Here is a 22,062-nt window from a genome sequence, read left to right as displayed (position 1 = left end):
TTTTGAGTTATTGGCCTAGGTTCAAATCCTGGTATCATTTATAAACTGTATGACCGTATACAAGTATTTAACTTCTCAGTGTATCAGATTATTCATATGTAAAATGGAAAACAAGCTTTCTGACAGTACCTATGTGGCTGTTGTAAGGATTAAATCAGATAATGCCTTTTAAACCTAGAATGCAGTAATCCCTGTTTGTGCTAGCCATTACAGTTGTTCCGTTCCAATGTAATTCTTCCACCTCTATCTGGATCTGTAGGGAATTTATGCAGGACTCCATATTTGTCAAGAGGTCATGCCAGTGTGTTTAAATTCCAACCATGGGGCTCAATCCTGCGGTTGTGCTGTAGCACCTCCAAGTCATCAAGCTTGGTTTTGGTCCAATATCGTGAACTTCAGGTAGACACAAGACATCTCTCTGTAGTTATTCTAGAGAAAATGCAGTTTATAATTTACCAGGCAGTAGTAAACATTCTAGAAGCAGTACTAAGTTTCTCTTCATGGAAGTAAACATGCCATCTTGATACACTTATTATTCGAAGAAGCAAAAGTAGATACGTTCTTACAGAAGGCAAAAAAAAAAATTTTTTTTGCTAAGTGAAGTAAAAAATGTACTACTCTCTGCTTCTTCCCACAGTATCCATAAATATGCTGAGGCCGTTTATTTTGCCAGATGGGTTTTGAGACCCTGCCGAAACAAGAGATGCTCTCATTTATATTTCCCTCAAATTCTACCACAAACCACACTTGGGAGGGAAAAGAAAAAGTCGCCACGTAAGCATGTTTACCTTCAAGTGACTAGGAAGTGGAAACCTATCCATAAGTGATGACTCACCATTGCAGGCCTATAAAAAGTAAAGGTAATCTCTGCGGAAAGACAACAGTCCCCAGGCATCACCATTCAAGATGCATCCAGGGGTCCTGGCTGCCTTCCTCTTCTTGAGCTGGACTCATAGTCGGGCCCTGCCCCTTCCCAGTGGTGGTGATGAAGATGATTTGTCTGAGGAAGACCTCCAGTTTGCAGAGGTAGAGTATCTTGCCAATCCTGATGATGTGGTTGGTACATCTCAGAAATGTCCTTCTCTTTTAAACGCAGTTCATTTTGGTGTCTTTTCTAGCGCTACCTGAGATCATACTACCATCCTACAAATCTCGCGGGAATCCTGAAGGAGAATGCAGCAAGCTCCATGACTGACAGGCTCCGAGAAATGCAGTCTTTTTTCGGCTTAGAGGTGACTGGCAAACTTGACGATAACACCTTAGATGTCATGAAAAAACCAAGATGCGGGGTTCCTGATGTGGGTGAATACAATGTTTTCCCTCGAACTCTTAAATGGTCCAAAATGAATTTAACCTACAGGTAAATCACAGGCTATCTTTCTTTCATATGTGTTAGCCTTTTCTTGTAGTATTAAATGTCTAATATTAAGTAGGCCTTATTATTTAATTGGCAGTTAAATTCCAGAATAGCTTTAATATGGTTGCAGAGAAGGCCTCATAACATCTATTATTGTTACATTAACTCAGCATTATTTTTTAGTGGGCATCTCGAAGTATTTCTTTTAGAAATGAAATCAAAAGAGAAAAGTAGATTAAAGAAAATTTGCAAACATAGTACATTAGGTGTATTTATTACAACAGTGCTCAAAATGAAGAGTTCCACTCTTTCTAGAAACTTTACAGAGCTATTTCATTTATTTGGGCTTTATCAATGTAATCTAAACTTTTAGCGTGCAAAATAAATTATATTAAACATTGGAATATTTTAAACTTAAGATGCCATATGGTCAGATATTTGGAGATACTCAAATGTGACTGAACTTTTGACTTTTTATTCCTGTATGGCATCATAATTAATACATTATTTGAAACAATAAACCTCTAGTAGAACTTTCAAAGAAATTATTGCATTTTGAATTGAAAAGCAATATACCAAGAAAATGTATTCTAAAATAGCTGTCACTTTCCAAAAAGTTCATTGAAACTTTCTCTGTTAAATAGAATTGTGAATTACACCCCTGATATGACTCATTCTGAAGTCGAAAAGGCGTTCAAAAAAGCCTTCAAAGTTTGGTCCGATGTAACTCCTCTGAATTTTACCAGACTTCACGATGGCATTGCTGACATCATGATCTCTTTTGGAATTAAGGGTAATGATGCACATTTATTTTACAAACATTTTTATATTCTAATTCTTAGTTGGTTCCATTTTAAAATTATTTCTTTCAGTCATTCATTACTTTTTAAAGCATTCAACACTAATTTACCAAACACCTATGCTAAGTACTCCTGGATGTGATAAGACTCCTAACCCTTGCTTTTGTGTGTAGAGCATGGCGACTTCTACCCATTTGATGGGCCCTCTGGCCTGCTGGCTCACGCTTTTCCTCCTGGGCCAAATTATGGAGGAGATGCCCATTTTGATGACGATGAAACCTGGACAAGTAGTTCCAAAGGTAATATTTCTTATAAAGATATCATTTATGTGTTATTAGATTAGACAGTGAACACACTGGTATGAAGTTAAAACACATAAAAGTTAAATATATTTGGTATTTGACTATATTTTCTTAAATAAAGTTTATTTTAGATGTATTAGTGTCTCTACAAGTGACATTTCTACAAATTGATATCAACATTAAAAAATGAACAAAATCTACTTAATCTGTCACTGTGGCTTGAGGGATACTAATGAACTTTGAAGTAGGACCAAAATGTTTATGTTTGTCAGCCAGCATGTTATTACTGCAAATTACCTTTTGGCATGTTGAAGAAGTACAGTTTATTATAAATATCTAACTAAAAACTACCAGGGCTGGATCTATGGGTCATACATGAATTAGATGTGAATTGAAATAGTTTTTTCCTTGGTAGAAATATGTTCAATCAAATTTCTGTTTCCCATTATATGAGTTGCTTGATTTAGTCTTGTCTATATATTGTAAACACTATTCTTAAAAACCTAGACAGAGTCTTACTCCAAACAGCATGAAACAGACAAGATGATGGTTGTATTTACAAGAGCAAAATGAAACTGAGTGTTGAATGAGATCAGTTAGTAGTTAAATCTTCAAGTCTCAAAATAATTGGGAATGTTAACTTAGGAAGAAAAGCCATAGATTGTTCTAACTAGGACTTAGTTATGACAAGTAGATGTTGTCTTCATAGACAGCTGAGTTTTATTTTTCATTTAAATAAAAAAGATTATTTCTCCAAAGAATAAATCTGGGCCTTACATGATCAGTGTCTCAACTCTAATACCTCCATTCTGTCTATGGAGGGAAAAGTGAAAATTTATATATTTATGTTCTGGGTATTTCACAGGTAAGAATGGTTTCAGGAAGAAGAAATAATATCCAACATTGTTAAGGCAGAATCACAGTAAGCCTCAAATTTAGGTTCCTTTATAAATTCTGGGTTTGAAATATTTAATTGAAGTGAATAAAAACATCCACAAACAAGTCTGGATTCATTTTTCAGTGGAAGGCCAAGAGCGGTATCCATTACTAGTCATTCAATGAAGAATTAGTTAACACTCAGATTATGTGACCTCTAATTGCTCTCATGGTCTGCAAGATTTGCTAGGTTGGTTCATTTTCTTCATGCACAGGCTACAATAGCAAAGGCTATTTAAGGTCAAATGGAATCCACTGACTCTAGTTTTCAGGTAATCTAAGCACAAGTTACAACAATCCTATTGCCTTACACTTCTTATTTTTCTTTCAGTTTTTTATTTTCTTTTTTCCAGTTTGAAATACCTGCATTAGGAAGCTCAAAATTGGCAGACAGAATGCTTAGAGGGAACAATGTAAATACAGTGACATAGTAGTCTTCTAGAGTAGAGAAAAGATGGCTAATCATGTCTAGAGTTTCTGTTTCTCCAGAACCCAGAGTCTAGAGACGTTCTGGAAAGAATCATTTGGTTGGAATTTGCTCCCAAGAGTATACACAGAGAACCTATTTAGTGCATCCTCCATCCTTGGTACCGTCCCTTTGGATGCTGCCTCCTGATTGGAGGATGTTCCGGGCAGCACCCTAGCTAGGTACCACCCTATGTGATTTCCCCACTCTTTTAAGGTAATCTCTGTCCACTTCCCTCACCTGACCTGAGAATACTAAGCGCAAATCAGGAGTTCTAGTGTATTCACAGTAAATCCTTATTAATTACTAATTACATGAGAGTAATCTGTTGACATTCTAATTGTGTAGGCAGCTATAATCAAAAGAACACTAAATTATTTATAAGGATTAAATCAATACTTTGAATCTTCCTTCAAGCAACTGAATATTGATTTTAAAAAGTAAGAGACTGAAGAAAGAGAAAAGAAAGTATATAGCCAAGAAAGAAACATACCAAATAGATAAAATGATATTCCTTTCATTACCTGGTCACTGGAATTCCTTTTTTTCTCATTGTTTCTTTGTTTTCTTACAGGCTACAACTTGTTTCTTGTTGCTGCGCATGAGTTCGGCCACTCCTTAGGTCTCGACCACTCCAAGGACCCTGGAGCACTCATGTTTCCTATCTACACCTACACCGGCAAAAGCCACTTTATGCTTCCTGATGACGATGTACAAGGGATCCAGTCTCTCTATGGTAACTCAGTTATAGAAATAGAATGTATCAGTTATAAAAGCAGAAGAAACCCATGCATTTATTTTCTAAATTGCAGTCATGCTGCATAATGATGTTTTGGTACAGTGAAGCGCATGCATGGCAAAGATTTCATAATACTGTAATACAGTATTTTTAATGTACCTTTCTTATATTTAGATACACTTAATACTCACCATTGTGTTACATGTGCCTGCAGTACTCAGAACAGTAATATGCTGGACAGGTTTCTAGCCTAGGAGCCATGGGCTGTTCCATACAGCCTATATCTGTAGTAGGTTATATATCTAGGTTTGTATAAGTACACGCTACAATATTCACCCAGTGACAAAATCTCCTAACAACACATTTTTCAGAATGTATCCCTGTTGTTAAGCAACACATGACTCTACTAATTGAATTCACCACTGCCAATGCTGCTTTGTTGGTTTTGTTGTTAAAACCTAGGAAAACATACCCATTTTTTCTTTCCAAATCTAACTACCCACTCAGATAGAAAAGATTTCATTCTCCAAATTTTTGCAGACTATAACTCCTTGTATTTGTACTTTATACATTGCAATGTGCATTTGATATCCTCCAAACACCTCTGCAATAAGAAAGAAAAATATTTTATTCCCCATTTAACCAATGAAGAAACAAAGCCCTGTAGAGTTTAAGTAGCATACCTATAGTAACAAGGTTGGTAGTGAAAGTGAGATCCTAAAGCTTTTAGAAATTCCAAGTACTCTTTCAACCAGTCCAATCTGGCACAGTAGAAACCTCTCAAGTGGCCTGTGGTAGTTTTTAATCAACATCTACAGTAACCATTGTAAAAAAAAATTCTTCCTTTTCACTCCCCCCCCACCAAGTTTTCAATAATATTTACAAAATTATTAAACTTCAACCCAAGTATTTATTTATAGATGACCTGTTACAAATAGAGTTAAAGCCACAGTACACAGTCATCAGTGTAAACACTTCTGGAGCACACAGCTCAGAAAACTTGCTCGTAGCATCCAACCCATTCTTTTACCCTCTAGATTTGAATCTATCACAGTAGCTAGCATAGCCATGGGCATGAACTTGAAGATGGCAAAGGGAATTTGCAAATTTATTTTGCAATTATTATTTCTACATTGTTATGACTCAGGGACTGATGAAAGAACTAATAAAAACTAGACAGAAAGAAAAACAGTGTAGGGTTATTATTATTATATACTGCACCCCCACCCTGTCTGCACTCATGGGAGACGGTTGGGAATTTACCAACATGTGGTAAGTCACATAAGTGCTGAAGGCCTGGCTTGTCACAGCTGAGATACAGCTGCACCATGGCAAACTGGTGAAGCAACATTAGCTGATGTTGACAGCTGGTAAAATAGTCAAGAGGAGGAGGCAAGATGAGGAGTTTTGCAGGAAAAATAAGCCATCAAAAATGGCTTTAAGGGGAGTCTAGTTTTCAAGAACAGTCTGTCAATAGATTGTGCAAGGTGTAGGGAAAATTTCTTCAAATTCTGTTGCTTTTTTCCCTCCTTTTTATCATCAACCTCAAGAAACCTAAGTTTATACTTCTAAAGAATCTCGAGAGGTCTTGAAGGATGGAAGTGGAGGGGAGGAAGGAAGTAAGATTACACGGTACTTGCACCATGATGTAGGAGCCCCAGGACCTACAGCTTTTCCTGGAGAAACCCTCTCCCACTGTCCATCAGCAGATCAGCCTGTTGTGCTGTGACTCAGGTTATCAGTAATGTCACACTCATAGCTTCTCTCTTGCCTTTCACGACTGCAGGTCCAGGAGATGAAGACCCCAACCCTAAACATCCAAAAACGCCAGACAAATGTGACCCCTCCTTATCCCTTGATGCCATTACCAGTCTCCGAGGAGAAACAATGATCTTTAAAGACAGGTACTCTTGAGATTCTTTCATAAAGTCTGTATGTGACAAACATCTGTGAAGCTGCTTCTGTATATCGCCAAAACATCCTGTCAGACTTCCAAAGGCGAAGTTAGCAGTGAAAATGGGCAGGCAGTTTATTTACATATTTCAGATCAAATAAATGACTGATGGATAAATGTTTTACTTTTCAATGTATAACCTTGACACTGTGTAGCTTCCTTTTACATCTCTAGTTACAGTCTTTCTTATAAAGATAACCAAGAAAATCTCGAAATCCAATTTATTTTAAAAACAGACAAGCATTGAAAGTAACTGCTGTATTAATAAATGGTTACTCGTTAGGCCCACACGGATTCGTTTTGGTATGGAAAGACTTTGATTCTGGATACATGTTGGAATTTGAGGGATGAAATGAAATGAACCTAGAAATGCAATATAAAATTTTAATTTCTACATTGTTCTAGTATGCTTGTTTATTCATTCATTCATTGATCCCTCATCTGTGATCCAATAGCATGTTTATCCCCTCTGTTATAACTCTAATTACATTGTACTCGTGGGGCGGGAGGTGGTTCTCATGTATCAGTTTTCCCAGGCCATGAGACCATGGAAGACATAGTTCATATAACTCATATCTTCTCTCTAGAGGCCAACACAATGCCTGGCACATTTGCTTGCCCCTGGCAAGATACCCAAAATTGAGCAAGACAGTTTCAACCCGCAAAGAACTCAGAGACCTCACACAGGCTCTGTGAGATTTCAGAGTTGAATACCTTACGCTAGTTAGGATAGCACAACTTGTCACTGGCGCTTAAAGGGTAATGGAATATTTTTTCCCTTCACAGGTGGGAGGTATTGGTTGTATCTAACTTATCTGTGTTGATGTGGAGAGAGGTGACTAGCAGGATAGAAATATTGCATTGAAAAATGTGACAGAAAACTCCATTTTACTTTTGTGTTAGATTCTTCTGGCGCCTGCATCCTCAGCAGGTTGATGCGGAGCTATTTTTAACGAAATCATTTTGGCCAGAACTTCCCAACCGTATTGATGCTGCATATGAGCATCCTTCTTATGACCTCATCTTCGTCTTCAGAGGTAAGCTTTCCACAGAGGAGGCCTCGCACAAGACCAGGGGAGGCAGTGCTGAATTTGATGCCACTGGAGTAGTAAAATGATCACTACTGAAAATATACGTAAATTAAAGACCAAGTATTAAAAAAATGGAAGCCAGAAAGTACCTGAAACCATTCTACCATGAATCTCCAAATTGAACATATAAAAGGTCTACATTATTAGTCTTGTCATATCCACTCTTTCTTTCATATGAATCATGTCAGTTTTTTCTCTTAGTTCTGCTTAAAAATTGTTTATTGAGAAAACATTATACCAATATATTCTGAAAAAGTGGAAAAAATATTATGAATCATTCTTCCTTCTGAAAACTCAGTTTATTTCATTTGCTCATTTTCATTATGTAATACAAATTTTTACATATTTATTTTCATAGTATAGATACATTTTTATATTCTACTGCTTTCCTTGACATAAAATTATGACCAATTTCCAAATTGCTACTTTGTCTTTATGACCATAATTTAAAATGATTACATAACTTCCTGCTGACACTGTTTCTATTGTTTAACTATTTATAATATCAATGTTATAATAAAGCTACTTTTTAGAGAATAAAATAACTTTCAAACTGGTATAACATTTGAGTTTTCAGTCTAATTTACTCTTCCTACTGCGTTGTTTATTCATGTGCAAATTTTAATGTATTTTTTTCACCTAGCTTTAAACTTAATATTCAGAGCTAATAAATTGCCAAGTTAATTGTGATATTTGATTAGCTATATTCATAATTGGGAAGTTAAGATCCTAAATTTTATTTTTTTGTTTCAAGAATGCTTATATTTTTATGTTTCATAAACATGATAACTATAAATACTAAATATTTTATTAATATTTCTAAATGTAAAAGTGGGCCTGTCTTTAAGCACATGTCTATATATGTAAGTCCTAATGGATTCCCTTGGATAACAGAACTGTTATTTCACTCATTCCAGGTAGAAAATTTTGGGCTCTTAATGGTTATGACATTCTGGAAGGTTATCCCAAAAAAATATCTGAACTGGGTCTTCCAAAAGAAGTTAAGAAGATAAGTGCAGCTGTTCACTTTGAGGATACAGGCAAGACTCTCCTGTTCTCAGGAAACCAGGTCTGGAGGTATGGCAGCAGTAGGTACTGACCCATCTGTGTCATAGCCGCAAAGTGCCTCAAACATCTGTCACTACTATACATTATTCCTACACACTATTGTAAATGTCATACTAGTCATTCATTTTCATTCCATGTCAGCTCTTTCAGGCAGCCCCTCAGACATGTATTTAAAAGTCTCAAGCTCTCTTGAACACACACACACACACACACATACACACACACACACACACACACACACACACACAATACTCAAACATTCCTCTTCTCAAACATTCTTTTCTTAGCCATTTGTTTTGCCTCTCAACCATCTTTGGCACCGCCTCTTTCTTTCTTTTTTTTTTTTGAGACTGAGTCTTGCTCTGTTATCCAGGCTTGAGTGTAGTGGCATGATCTTGGCTCACTGTAACCTCTGCCTCCTGTACTGAAGCAATTCTCGTGTCTCGTGTCTCAGTCTCCCAAGAAGCTGGGATTACAGGCATGTGCCACTACACCCAACTAATTTTTGTATTTTTAGTAGAGATGGGGTTTTGCCACATTGGTCAGGCTCCTGGCTTCCAGCAATCCACCTGCCTCAGCCTCCCAAAATGGTGGAATTTCAGTCGTGAGCCACCACACCCAACTGGCACCTTCTCTTTCTAATCTTTCTCCTGTATTCTCTTTCTTGTCACTTTCTCCTAATTTACATGTAGCTCCATCTTCCGTGGCCAAAGAGGATACCAGCATAAGTACGGGAAAAGATTGGTTTAGAGAAGGCCCTCCTATCTGCAGAGTTAGCTGATCCACTGAAGAGGTTGACCAGGAAGCTGACAGGCCCATAGTTTATAAAGTGAAACTTTCTGAAGGGCGAGTGAAGCTGGAATGTTTAAAACATATGTAAAGATTTAGGCAGCATTGACATCAACAACACTTAAGAGTCCAGATTCAAGTCTATATTTGGGAATGGGAATATCTCATCAGTACCCTACATTCGAAATGTTTAAAGTGGAAACTTTCCTCCATCTCTACATACACACAGTCACACACACACATGCATACCCACACACATGCACATACCTGTATATATCATCTTTGCCTTTTGACTTATTTCTGACAATGACATTTACAACATTCTAGAAATCACTGCCAGCTTCTACCAGGTACCGCATTTCATTCCCTACCTCCATAAGAAGTATATGGTTCAGTCAGGATTAATTGCTTACTGCATCTCAGATATGCTGTTTTTTATATCCCCTTAAGCTTCTCTTAGGCAATTTTTTTTTTTTTGCCAGAAGATCCTTCCCTGCATCTCTCCCTCTTGAAATTCTACCCATTGTTTAAAGTTCATTCGAAATATCTTTTCATCTACAAAGCCTCTTTTGATTTCCCCATTCAGGGGTTATTGCCCGGCTTCCTGTACTCCCATGACATTTCATGATTACTCTCTCATGCTTGACTTCTATTGCCTGGCGTTGCAGTTATGTGTATACACATGCCTTAGCTTTATTGGTAGTTTAGTGGTTCTTATCTTTTACTTGTTGGAACATACCTCCAAGATATTCAAAAAGCTCTCATCAGTAACAGTAGTGGCACCTTATGGGAGCCTGTTTTCCTAGGTTAATTTTAGGATATGTTTGCCTGGTTAGGGTGTGGCTGTGGGCAGGGGAGAAGGAGCTTGAAATATGCAGTTATGGAGGGTGAAAGCTATGCTTCCCTTCCTACCTTTAGTATTACCATATGCCCCTACAACTTTTTAGTACAGAAATTAAACCTTAAATATTTTTGTAGCCATTACTGTACTTAGCAAGTTGTCTTACACATAGTGGGAGATCAATAGCTAATTGTTCTATGCACAAACATGCGTTTATTTCATGCTTAAGAACATGTTCCTAATGACATACTTTTATAACAGATATATCATTTGTGAAATGGAAATGAGCTTGTAACTCTCTTTAAAAAGACGGCCTTTGGGCAAGTCAACAAATACTCATCAAGCATCCACTGTACACTCAGTATTCTCATTCCTAATTTTAAAAAGCTACCAGATGTTTTAAATGGACTGAAAATTTTAAAATTCTTGTCAATTTTGAAAGATGCCATTGTATCTATTGTATTATTTCTAAGGTACTTTCTAAGAAATATAACTGACTTAGGAGTTTTTTTTCTTTAAATAGATATGATGATACTAACCATATTATGGATAAAGACTATCCGAGACTAATAGAAGAAGACTTCCCAGGAATTGGTGATAAAGTAGATGCTGTCTACGAGAAAAATGGTAAGTAGTTACATTGCATTGACTTTAAAGAGGAGCTTCTGTAGCCCCTCAAAACTCTTTTCTGTACAAAGCATTTTTATATAGGACCTAGATGTGTTAATAAATGTATGGCAGTTAAGGAATTAATCGTTCCTGTGTGACTACCTACAAAGACAGCAAACCAAAAAAAACATGGTTAGAATAAATAAGAATTTTACTTAATGATTGCTAATTCTATAAATACGAGATGCTAAACCTTCAACATTACCTTAATCTATGCTTAAAGATGCCAAAATGCAAGGATATTGCCAGAATTCAAACTGGCTGTGGAGTGGGAAGTAATTTATATATAAAGACTCATAACTACCATAACTATATAGTGACTTTTTACTTTAATTATGTTCTCAACCTTTTTTTTTTTTTTTTTTTTTTTTGACAGAGTCTCACTCTGTCGTCCAGGCTGGAGTTCACTGGCGCAATCTCAGCTCGCTGCAACCTCCGCCTCCTGGGTTCAAGAGATTCGCCTGCCTCTGCCTCCGGAGTAGCTGGGATTACAGGTGCCTGCCACCATGCCCGGCTGATTTTTGCATTTTTAGTAGAGATGGGCTTTCGCCATGTTGGCCAGGCTGGTCTTGAACTCCTGGCCTCAAGCGATTCACCCGCCTCGGCCTCCCAAAGTGCTCAGATTACAGGCCTGACCTCACCGACCTCCTTTAACTATGAAAAGAGATATTATTGATAACTTATAACAAATAGGCTGGGTGCAGTGGCTCATGCCTGTAATCTGAGCACTTTGGGAAGCTGAGGTGGGCAGATCACTTGAGGTCAGGAGTTCAAGACCAGCCTGACCAACATGGCGAAACCCCATCTCTACTAAAAATACAAAAAAAAAAAAAAAAAAAAAAAAAAAAGCTGGGCGTGGTGGCATGCACCTGTAATCCCAGCTAGTCAGGAGGCTGAGGCAGGAGAATCACTTGAACTTAGGAGTCAGAGGTTGCAGTGAGCCAAGATCACTGCCACTGCACTCCAGCCTGGATGACAGAGTGAGACTCTGTCTAATATACACACACAAAAATCGATAATCCAAGTAGCAAAACTGTGTAGGAAGATTCACACCTTAAAAGAACAACTAAAAAATAAAAATAAAAAAATAAAAAATTTAAAAAGGAACAACTATGAAAGCACTAATAGAGTTTAAAAAGAAAAAGTTTGAAATTCCTACAAATGGGATCTAAGAGATTGAACCATTAATATTAACTGGATTAAAACCTTATTATTTTCAAACTCTGAAATTGTCTTTATGCTTTTTCTTATAGGTTATATCTATTTTTTCAACGGACCCATACAGTTTGAATACAGCATCTGGAGTAACCGTATTGTTCGCGTCATGCCAGCAAATTCCATATTGTGGTGTTAAGTGTCTTTTTAAAAATTGTTATTTAAATCCTGAAGAGCATTTGGGGTAATACTTCCAGAAGTGCGGGGTGGGGGAAGGAGAGCTATCAGGAGAAAGCTTGGTTCTGTGAACAAGCTTCAGTAAGTTATCTTTGAATATGTAGTATCTATATGACTATGCGTGGCTGGAACCACATTGAAGAATGTTAGAGTAATGAAATGGAGGATCTCTAAAGAGCACCTGATTCTTGTTGCTGTACAAAAGCAATGGTTGATGATACTTCCCACACCACAAATGGGACACATGGTCTGTCAATGAGAGCATAATTTAAAAATATATTTATAAGGAAATTTTACAAGGGCATAAAGTAAATACATTCATATAATGAATAAATCATTCTTACTAAAAAGTATAAAATAGTATGAAAATGGAACTTTGGGAGAGCCATACATAAAAGAAATAAACCAAAGGAAAATGTCTGTAATAGACTGTAACTTCCAAATAAATAATTTTCATTTTGCACTGAGGATATTCAGATGTATGTGCCCTTCTTCACACAGACACTAACAAAATATCAAAGTCATTAAAGACAGGAGACAAAAGAGCAGTGGTAAGAATAGTAGATGTGGCCTTTGAATTCTGTTTAATTTTCACTTTTGGCAATGACTCAAAGTCTGCTCTCATATAAGACAAATATTCCTTTGCATATTATAAAGGATAAAGAAAGATGATGTCTTTTTATTAAAATATTTCAGGTTCTTCAGAAGTCACACATTACAAAGTTAAAGTCGTTATCAAAATAGTCTAAGGCCATGGCATCCCTTTTTCATAAATTATTTGATTATTTAAGACTAAAAGTTGCATTTTAACCCTATTTTACCTAGCTAATTATTTAATTGTCCAGTTTGTCTTGGATATATAGGCTATTTTCTAAAGATTTGTATAGCATGAAATAAAATATATCTTATAAAGTGGAAGTATGTATATTAAAAGAGAGACATCCAAATTTTTTTTTAAAGCAGTCTACTAGATTGTGATCCCTTGAGATATGGAAGGATGCCTTTTTTTCTCTGCATTTAAAAAAATCCCCCAGCACTTCCCACAGTGCCTATTGATACTTGGGGAGGGTGCTTGGCACTTGTTGAATATATGATCGGCCATCAAGGGAAGAACTATTGTGCTCAGAGACACTGTTGATGAAAACTCAGGCAAAGAAAATGAAATGCATATTTGCAAAGTGTATTAGGAAGTGTTTATGTTGTTTATAATAAAAATATATTTTCAACAGACAATTGCTATATGGTACATTTTGTCTTTAGGTATAATTTCAATCTTTCCTCACCCAAAGAGGGTTCATTGCCAATATTTTTATTTTTGGAGACAGAGTCTCGCTCAGTTGCCCAGGCTTGAATGCAGTGGTGTGATTCCAGCTCACTGCAACCTCCACTTCCCGAGTTCAGGCGATTCTCCTGCCTCAGCCTCCCAAGTAGCTGGGATTACAGGTGAGCGCCACCATGCCCGGCTAGTTTTTGTATTTTTAATAGAGATGGGGTTTCACCATATTGGCCAGGTAGTCTTGAATTCCTGATCTCAGGTGATCTGCCTGCCTCAGCCTCCCAAAGTCCTGGGATTACAGGTGTGGGCCACTGCACTGGACCCTTCTTTTTTTTTTTTTCTTTTTAAGAAAAGATGTTTAGGCCAGGTTCAGTGGCTCATGTTTACACTCCCAGCACTTTGGGAGACCAATTGTTTGGGCCCAGGATTTCAAGATCAGCCTGGGTACCATGGTGAAACACAGTCTCTACAAAAAAAAAAAAAAAAAAAATTAGCTGGGGGTGGTGGTATGTGCCTGTAGTCTCAGCTACTAGGGAGGCTAAGGTGGGAGGACTACATGAGGCAGGGAGAGGTCAAGGCTGCAGTGAAATGTGATCACACCACTGCACTCCAGCCTGGGTGACAGAGCAAGACCTAGTCGAAGAAGAAGAAGGAGAAGGAGAAGGAGAAGGAGAAGGAGAAGGAGAAGGAGAAGGAGAAGGAGAAGGAGAAGAAGCCAGGTCCCAGCTACTCAGGAGGCTGAGGCAAAAGGATCACCTGAGCCCAGGAGGTTGAGGCTGCAGTGAGCTATGCTTACACCACTGCACTCCATCCTGGGTGATAGAGTGAGACCCTGTCTCAAAAAATAAACAAACAAAAATAAAAAAGATGTTTAACTTGATTTCAGAAACATTTTCCCTATGTTTAACCATTTTCTTTCATGATACTTCTCTCTCATGGATAGACAGACAGACAGACAGACAGATATACATAAAGATATATAGATATAAAGATATACATAAAGGTATATAGAAAAATATATATAGTCAAGATTGTTTCCTGACTTCCATCTTTACTCCAGTCTCAATTCAAAATTCCAAATCCAATTGGTGTTACTCTGATGAGTGTCCTTCCACAGTAACCAAAGCATCGAATTCAAATTATAGCAAATGTCTATTTGGAGTTTACCACTGGTGATAGGGGTAGCATTAAAGAGAGCTGATTATGAACTGAGCAGATGGTCCTAATAGAATCTTCTATGAAATAGGTTACAGGTAAAATACAGACAGCCAGTTTGTATAGATATTCACGAATGGGGTTGAGAAGACCAAATGAATGTTTTATGAGAAGTAATATTATATTCACAAATTAAAGTGAGAGTGTGCATTTACCTAGAGCTAATGTACTAGGCAAATGCACTGTCTTAAAATTGAATTGTAGCTAGTAATGGCCTCTTCATCAGATAATAAGGGTAAAAGGTTTGAAAAACTCCTCAAAGTGAACCAATAGCATACTTGTATTTGGAATAGGAGAAACTGACAAGATCTTATATTGGTGTAACAAATTTTGCTTTTGGAATTATCCTGGGAGAACTTTTGTATTAAAGCAAAAATATTGTCCTGGATTTCCATATCCTCATGTCAGAATAAAAAACACGAAAACATATATAACAGAAAGATAGCCACCATAAAAGCTACCAAGTTTAACTCACTTCCCGTTTAGAAAAAAAAGTGCAGCTCTCTGCACGCACAGTTTTCTCGGAGCCAACAGGAGTGGATTAAGCCCTGGTCACAGAAAATACCTTGATTTACGGATTCATCACGACGCTGTGAGATTTACAATACTTCCACTAGGTGGCACCAGCAACACCCTTTTTAAAAAGGTTGAACTGGTCAGAGAATTCAATTAAGTCACAAAACCAGTGCTTTGTTATTTAACATAAGGTTGAGGAACTTAGCCACATCGCTGATTGTTTAACTCCTGACTTTACATTACTGACTTTCAAGTAAGATTTAATAGCTATGGAATTCAAGAACAGCTTGCTCCAGTTTTCTTAGTTTTTGTATATGAGTTCCCCTCACTGATCTCTCAGAGGTGAGCCGGAATTCTGTGTCATCCTGACTTGGTGGCTTGAGGAAGCCACCAAGACCTGAAGCATGCACCCCTTACAGCTAGGGCTTGTGAGTCATCACAGGCCCCTGGGTGACAGACTCCAACGTGAACTACAAGATACACAATCTACACAACCAATAGAATCAGCACTCCAAAGAGAAAACAAACCAGCACTGTTCTGGCACCAAGAGGGAGGAAAACCCAAACTACCAGGCATGATAAATTTTGTTTTCTAAATAAAAAAGTGGGCCGGGCACGGTGGTGGCTCACGTGTGTAATCCCAGCACTTCTGGAGGCTGAGACGGGTGGATCACCTGAGGTCAGCATTTGGAGACCAGCCTGACCAACATGGTGAAACCCCGTCTCTACTAAAAATACAAAAATTAGCCAGGCATGGTGGCGGGCACCTGTAATCCCATTTACTTGGGAGGCTGAGGCAGGAGAATCCCTCGAATCCGGGAGGTTGAGATTACCAACCAAAAAAGTGAACAATTGCTTATTACCTGAGGACAATGGCAAGTTTAGAGGAAGAAAGGCTTTACAGTTTCCGAAGTTTCTTTCTCACATGGTTTAGTTTTTCTAATTTTTTTGACTTTTATAACTGCCTGGTATATTGAAGTATGCGAAATGCTGATTTAAGATTCCTTGATTTTGTTCTACCTCACTGCTTACAAGACACTCAGATTGAACTGCCAGCTAATAATGATCTCTGGAAAATAAAAAATGTGCTGAGTTAATAGCAACAGCATGGCCATTTTTGTAAGAGGTTATCATGATGTCTTAATTGACCTGAATTGCCAAAACTGCCAAAGGTATGTGAACCAGAGCAATTCCATCTTAAATAGGAGCTGGGTAAAACAAGGCTGAAATCTACTGGGCTGCATTCCCAGACAGTTAAGGCCTTCTATGTCACAGGATGAGATAGGAGGTCGGCACAAAATACAGGTCATAAAGACCTTGCTGATAAAACAGATTGCAGTAAAGGAGCTGCCTAAAACCCACCAAAACCAAAATGGCGATGAGAGTGACCTCAGGTCATCCTCACTGCTACACTCCCACCAGCACAGTGACAGTTTACAAATGCCATGGCAACATCAGGAAATTACCCTATGTGGTCTAAAAAGGGGAGGCATGAATAATCCACCCCTTGTTTAGCACATCAGCAAGAAATAACCATATAAATGGGCAACCAGAAGCCCTCGGGGCTGCTCTATGGAGTAGCCATTCTTTTATTCCTTTACTTTCTTAATAAACTTGCTTTTACTTTGCACTGCAGACTCGCCCTGAATTCTTTCTTGTGTGACATCCAAGAACCCTCTCTTGGGGTCTGGATCGGGACCCCTTTCCTGTAACGAAACTATACCCTAAAATTAGGTTCTGTGAGAAGGAAAATTTCTCTTTCATACTTGAGCCCGAACAGGTAAAATTCTATTGCATAAATGCTATCTGAGTTGTACACACATGGAGAAACACACACAAGTATATGCAAAATTCATTGTAACCCACTCTAGAATTACTCATTCAATAACGTCATCACACATCAACTGGGCAAGGAACAATTGTAAGTACGTGATATCCAGAGAATTCTGTCTCTTAAATTTTGATTGCAATGAAACTGGACTTACTCTCCAAATCCACCTGTTATGCCTTACAGTTTTTTATAAGTGAAGATAGTGATGCTCTTTTTTCATAATTTATGCTGGATTAAAGGACATTGCACAAGCATCCTTATCTGCGTTCCATCTTTTGCGCTTATGTGTCCGATCTCTTGCGCCAAAAATATGTAAAATTAGCAACTAAAAAGGTTTGTTTGTTTATTTTTTGTTTACTTGTTTTTAAATGGTTACATATACCAGTAGCCTTCCTTTTCTGGACAATCTTCTCTTTCCTTTATTAGACTGGGCACTAAAAGCCTGTACAGGTCACAAGCAAAACCATTCATGTGGCCCTTCCAATTCTATCTAAAAAAGGAGTGTTGTATTCTGGAGTTGAGAGCATCTGCCTTTCTGGGTTGTATCCTTTGGCCAGCTCGTGCCTCGGCTCAGTGAGTGCTCAGGGCCTTGTGGCTTTGCTTCCAAAACAACGCAAGGAAAAAGAAGTCTGAGTTGTGTTTCTGAGCACATGGGGTACAATGTGTACACTAGTGCTGGCTCAGTTTTTGGCCAACTCTAGTTCTGAGTATTTTGAGCTGAGCAGAGGGCTGGGACACAGCATCAGCTGTGCCTCCAGCCACATCCTTTTCTGAACCCATTTATAAGGCTTTATCCCTTAATAAATAAGATATCTCCTAAATATTTGCATTCCTAATTTCATAGGAAACATCTAAATTGTTTTATGGTTTGAATAACAGCAAGATAAGATACAGGTTAAGGAAGCAGAATCTCAAGGAAGTGAAATAATGGGCAATATTTTGCAGTCATCGTAATGGAAGTCAGATACTTGGCAACAAAAATTACCCAGGCATTACGTGGGATTAACTGGAATATGAATTAAGGGCTCAGAGCTATTTTATGAGAAATGCACTGTACACTCTGTATATGAAATATGCTTCTACTTGGTATTTACTTTTAAAACATTTCCTGAAATCTTTCAATGGGGCAGCTTTGGGGACTAGAGAAATATGGCAATATTGTGAGTCCTGTGTTTACATAAGATACAAAAATTTAGAGAAACGTATTAGATCATCTGATTTCAATTCCTTCAGTTTACAAATAAAAATCTGGGGCCAAAAGAGAGGAAATGATCCTTTCAAGAGCATACAATAATGCTGAAGACTAGGCCATAAACATCATCCACTTTTCTCCTTCTATCTTGTTAACTCCTCTACTCTCTTCCACAGGCCAGGGCATAGATTGTCTATCAGGGGGCATGAAATGTAATTCTACTGGAATGATACCACTAGCCTGATGGCATCCATGTCCCAGAGTCAAGGGAAGCTGAGCTGATGTCTCTATATTATCTTGGATGCTCAGCCTTTGCTGACCATCTTCTCCCCACTGCTGAGGCTGCTTGACCATGACTGACCTTAGTCAAAAGAGATTGAGGGAGTTGAAACTCAGCTGTCTGCGGCTCAATGAAAAATCTTTGCCAGAACAACTTTGACTTTGTATCTAGTTTTGAAAACTGGGTTTCTGTGTTTTCCCCAAGACTGAGTCCCCACTTTTGCTACAGCATAGAAAACTGGATCTCTCCATTATCCTCTATGCCAGAGTCTCGGCTTTTTATTTTTATTTTATTTTTAACTCTTATTTTAGATTCAAGGGTACACGTGCAGGTTTGTTGTATAGGTAAACTTGTCTCACGGGGGTTTGTTTAGATTATTTAGTCACCTGGGTACTAAGCTTAGTACCCAATAGTTACCTTTTCTGATCCTCTCCCTCTTCCCACCCTCCTCCCTCAAGTAGGCCCCAGTGTCTGTTGTTCCCCTTTTTGTGTCCGTGTGTTCTCATCATTTATCTCCCACTTATAAGGAGAACATGTGGTGTTTGGTTTTTGGTTCCTGTGTTCGTTCATTTGCTAAGGATAATGGCCTCCAACTCCAACCATATTCCTGCAAAGGACATGATTTTGTTCTTTTTTATGGCTGCATAGTATTCCATGGTGTATATGTACCACATTTTCTTTATCCAATCTACCACTGCTGGGCATTTAGGTTGATTTCATGTCTTTGCAATAGTGACTGGTGCTGCAATAAACATAATGTGTGCCTTTGTCTTTGTGGTAGAATGATTTATATTCATTTGGGTATATACCCAGTAATGAGATTTTGGGGTCAAACGGTAGTTCTGTTTTTAATTCTCTGAGAATTGCCAAACTGCTTTCCACAATGGTTGAATGAATTCACACTCCCACCCACGTGTATAAGTGTTTCTTTTTCTCCACAACCTTGCCAGCATCTGTTATTTTCTGATATTTTGCTGATAGCCATTCTTACTGATGTGAGATGGTATCTCACTGTGGTTTGATTTGCATTTCTCTAATGATTAGTGATATTGAGCTATTTTCATATACTTCTTGCCTGCATACATGTCTTCTTTTCAAAAGTGTTTGTGTTCTTTGCTCACCTTTTAATGGGGTTGTTTGGTTTTTGCTTGTAAATTGGTTTATGTTCCTTATAGATGTGGGATATTAGAGTCTCTGCTTTTTAAATACTCTGTTCCCAGTGGATACTTTTTTTTTACAGACAGGAATCTTGCTATGTTGCCCAGGCTAGAGTGTCATGGCTATTCACAGACGCAATCATTATGCACTACAGCCTCGAACACCTGGGATCAAGCGAACCTCCTGCCCTCAGTCTCTTGAGTAGCTGGGACTACAGGCACCTGCTATTGTGCCTACCTTCTTTCCATTTGGTTGACTTGAGGGGCTCAAGTTCTGGTTCCTGCCAGAGGTTGTGTCCCACTATTTATGGATGAGAGGCTGGCCTCTGCCTTTAGTGAAGACATAAATATTGAGACAAATACATACAACAATCTTACATTTTACTCTATTTCACACAGCTTATATTTTTCCTCTCCCTTTTGCCTTTAGCCATAAAGTTGACTTCTTTCTTCAGAAAGAAAATAGCTGTCAGCCGGGCATGGTGGTTCATGCCTATAATCCCAGACCTTTGAAAGGCTGAGGCAGGTGGATTGACTGCAGGAGTTTGAGACCAGTCTGGCCAACATGGGTTTAGTTGAAACCCTGTCTCTAATAAAAATACAAAAATAAGCTGGGAATGATGGTGGCGCCTGTAATCCCAGCTGCTCAGGAGGCTGAGGCAGGAGAATCACTTGAACCAAGGAGGCAGAGGTTGCAGTGAGCTGAGATCATGTCATTGTACTCCAGCCTGGCTGACAAGAGCGAGACTCCATCTCCCTCTTCCCCAACCAAAAAATAGCTGTCAACTGCAAAGACCTGCACCCCCACTCACATGAGTGCACACCCTATAGCGTTGCTTGAGACATTGTCAGAATAAATGCCAATCCCAACCTTTATTCTTCCAGCTCCCTCACTGTCATCTCCTGCAACAATACATGTTCTTTGACCTCCTCAAGGCCACCTTTACCAGAGTCCAGGCCTGTCCCTGACACTTATGAGGCCCCTCCTCTGGGCTGGTTCTTCTCTTCCGATCCCTGGCTTTGCTCTGCATTGCAAGGGACTTTAGGTGCAAGGGTATGGACATGCCACCTATAGGTCCCTCCACATCTGCTGACCCGGTAGTCCATTGGCCACCACTAGGGGTGTGCACATCATTGAGGGGTTCCACCCTTGGGAGAATGAGCCCGTGGAAGAGGCCCACTGAGGCCTTGGAAGTAGGAAATTCAGGGGACCTGTGGTCTAGAGCAGCCCTGTCTAAGAGAACTATAGCACAAGTCACATGCAGAAGTCTACATTTTCTAGTGACCACATTAAAAGCAGTAAAAAGGAATAGGTAAAATGAACTTAAATGATATATTTTATCTTTTTTTTTTTTTTTTTTTTTTGAGACAGAGTCTCATTCTGTCACCCAGGCTGGAGTACAGTGGCATGATCTCGGCTTACTGCAACCTCCACCTCCTAGGTTCAAGCGATTCTTCTGCCTCAGCCTCCCGAATAGCTGGGATTACAGGTGTGCACTATCACACCCAGCTAATTTTTGTATTTTTAGTAGAGATGGGGTTTCACCATGTTGGCCAGGCTGGCCTCGAACTCCTGACCTCAGGTGATCCACCTGCCTCGGCCTCCCAAAGTCCCGGGATTACAGGCGTGAGCCACCATGCTCAGCTAATGAAGATTCTTTAAAAAGATGGTTTTACCTCCTGTTTCTCACAAAAAGTCTTCAAAATCTGGTGTGTGTTTCATCCTTAACAGCATATCTGAATTCTGACCAGCCACATTTCCAGTGCTCAGTCGCTACCTGTAGCTACAGAAAGGGACAGCATAGGAAATGGGTAGGGACAGTATAGGAAATGGGTGGGTACAGGCATCTGAAGGCACATCCCTGAACCTGCAGAGAACTGCAGCCTGGGGAGAGCAAAGCAGGCCCAAATACAGGGTGGCGCTGTCACCTTTTCTAAATCTATTAGCCTCCTTTTGTCTCACTGTATTCTGAATCTACGCCAGACCTCTCGACAACAGTCCTGCTCCTTTGCCCTTTTCACCACTCCAGCCTACCAACACTTCTATTTCCTTTCAAAATGAGGAACTTGGAGGAGTTGTTGGAGGAAAACACAAAGCTGTTGGAATCTAAAGTCTCCACCTTCAGGAGTATTGGATTTTATTTTTTTATTCTTTATTCTTTATTTTTATTTTTGGGGGGTGGGGATGGAG

The 22,062-nt window shown here is 38.7% G+C and overlaps 1 protein-coding gene across 1 annotated transcript; it reads left to right on the top strand.

Annotated features, from left to right (window-relative positions):
* The first annotated feature begins 879 nt into the window (after positions 1-879).
* Positions 880-13,634, top strand: MMP13 (matrix metallopeptidase 13). The gene is made up of 10 exons (XM_004052040.5): positions 880-1,026; positions 1,119-1,360; positions 2,002-2,150; positions 2,331-2,456; positions 4,436-4,597; positions 6,387-6,504; positions 7,458-7,591; positions 8,563-8,722; positions 10,867-10,970; positions 12,266-13,634. Exons 1-10 carry the CDS (start codon positions 907-909, stop codon positions 12,364-12,366), a joined length of 1,416 nt encoding a protein of 471 aa, XP_004052088.1. The 5' UTR covers positions 880-906; the 3' UTR covers positions 12,367-13,634.
* The last annotated feature ends 8,428 nt before the right edge of the window (positions 13,635-22,062 follow it).

Source organism: Gorilla gorilla, chromosome 9 (assembly GCF_029281585.2).
Source record: "Gorilla gorilla gorilla isolate KB3781 chromosome 9, NHGRI_mGorGor1-v2.1_pri, whole genome shotgun sequence".
NCBI classification, from domain to species: domain Eukaryota; kingdom Metazoa; phylum Chordata; class Mammalia; order Primates; family Hominidae; genus Gorilla; species Gorilla gorilla.
The sequence above is the reverse complement of the archived record's forward strand: the minus strand, read 5'-3'. Positions and strand labels throughout refer to the sequence as shown.

What these genes read in the sequence shown, in the direction of transcription:
- MMP13 (XM_004052040.5), top strand. Translation starts at nt 907, where the DNA reads ATGCATCCAGGGGTCCTGGCTGCCTTCCTCTTCTTGAGCTGGACTCAT. An exon ending in AAAATGAATTTAACCTACAG is followed by an intron (nt 1,361 to 2,001) that starts GTAAATCACAGG and finishes TCTGTTAAATAG; the next exon opens with AATTGTGAATTACACCCCTG. An exon ending in TGCTGTCTACGAGAAAAATG is followed by an intron (nt 10,971 to 12,265) that starts GTAAGTAGTTAC and finishes TTTTTCTTATAG; the next exon opens with GTTATATCTATTTTTTCAAC.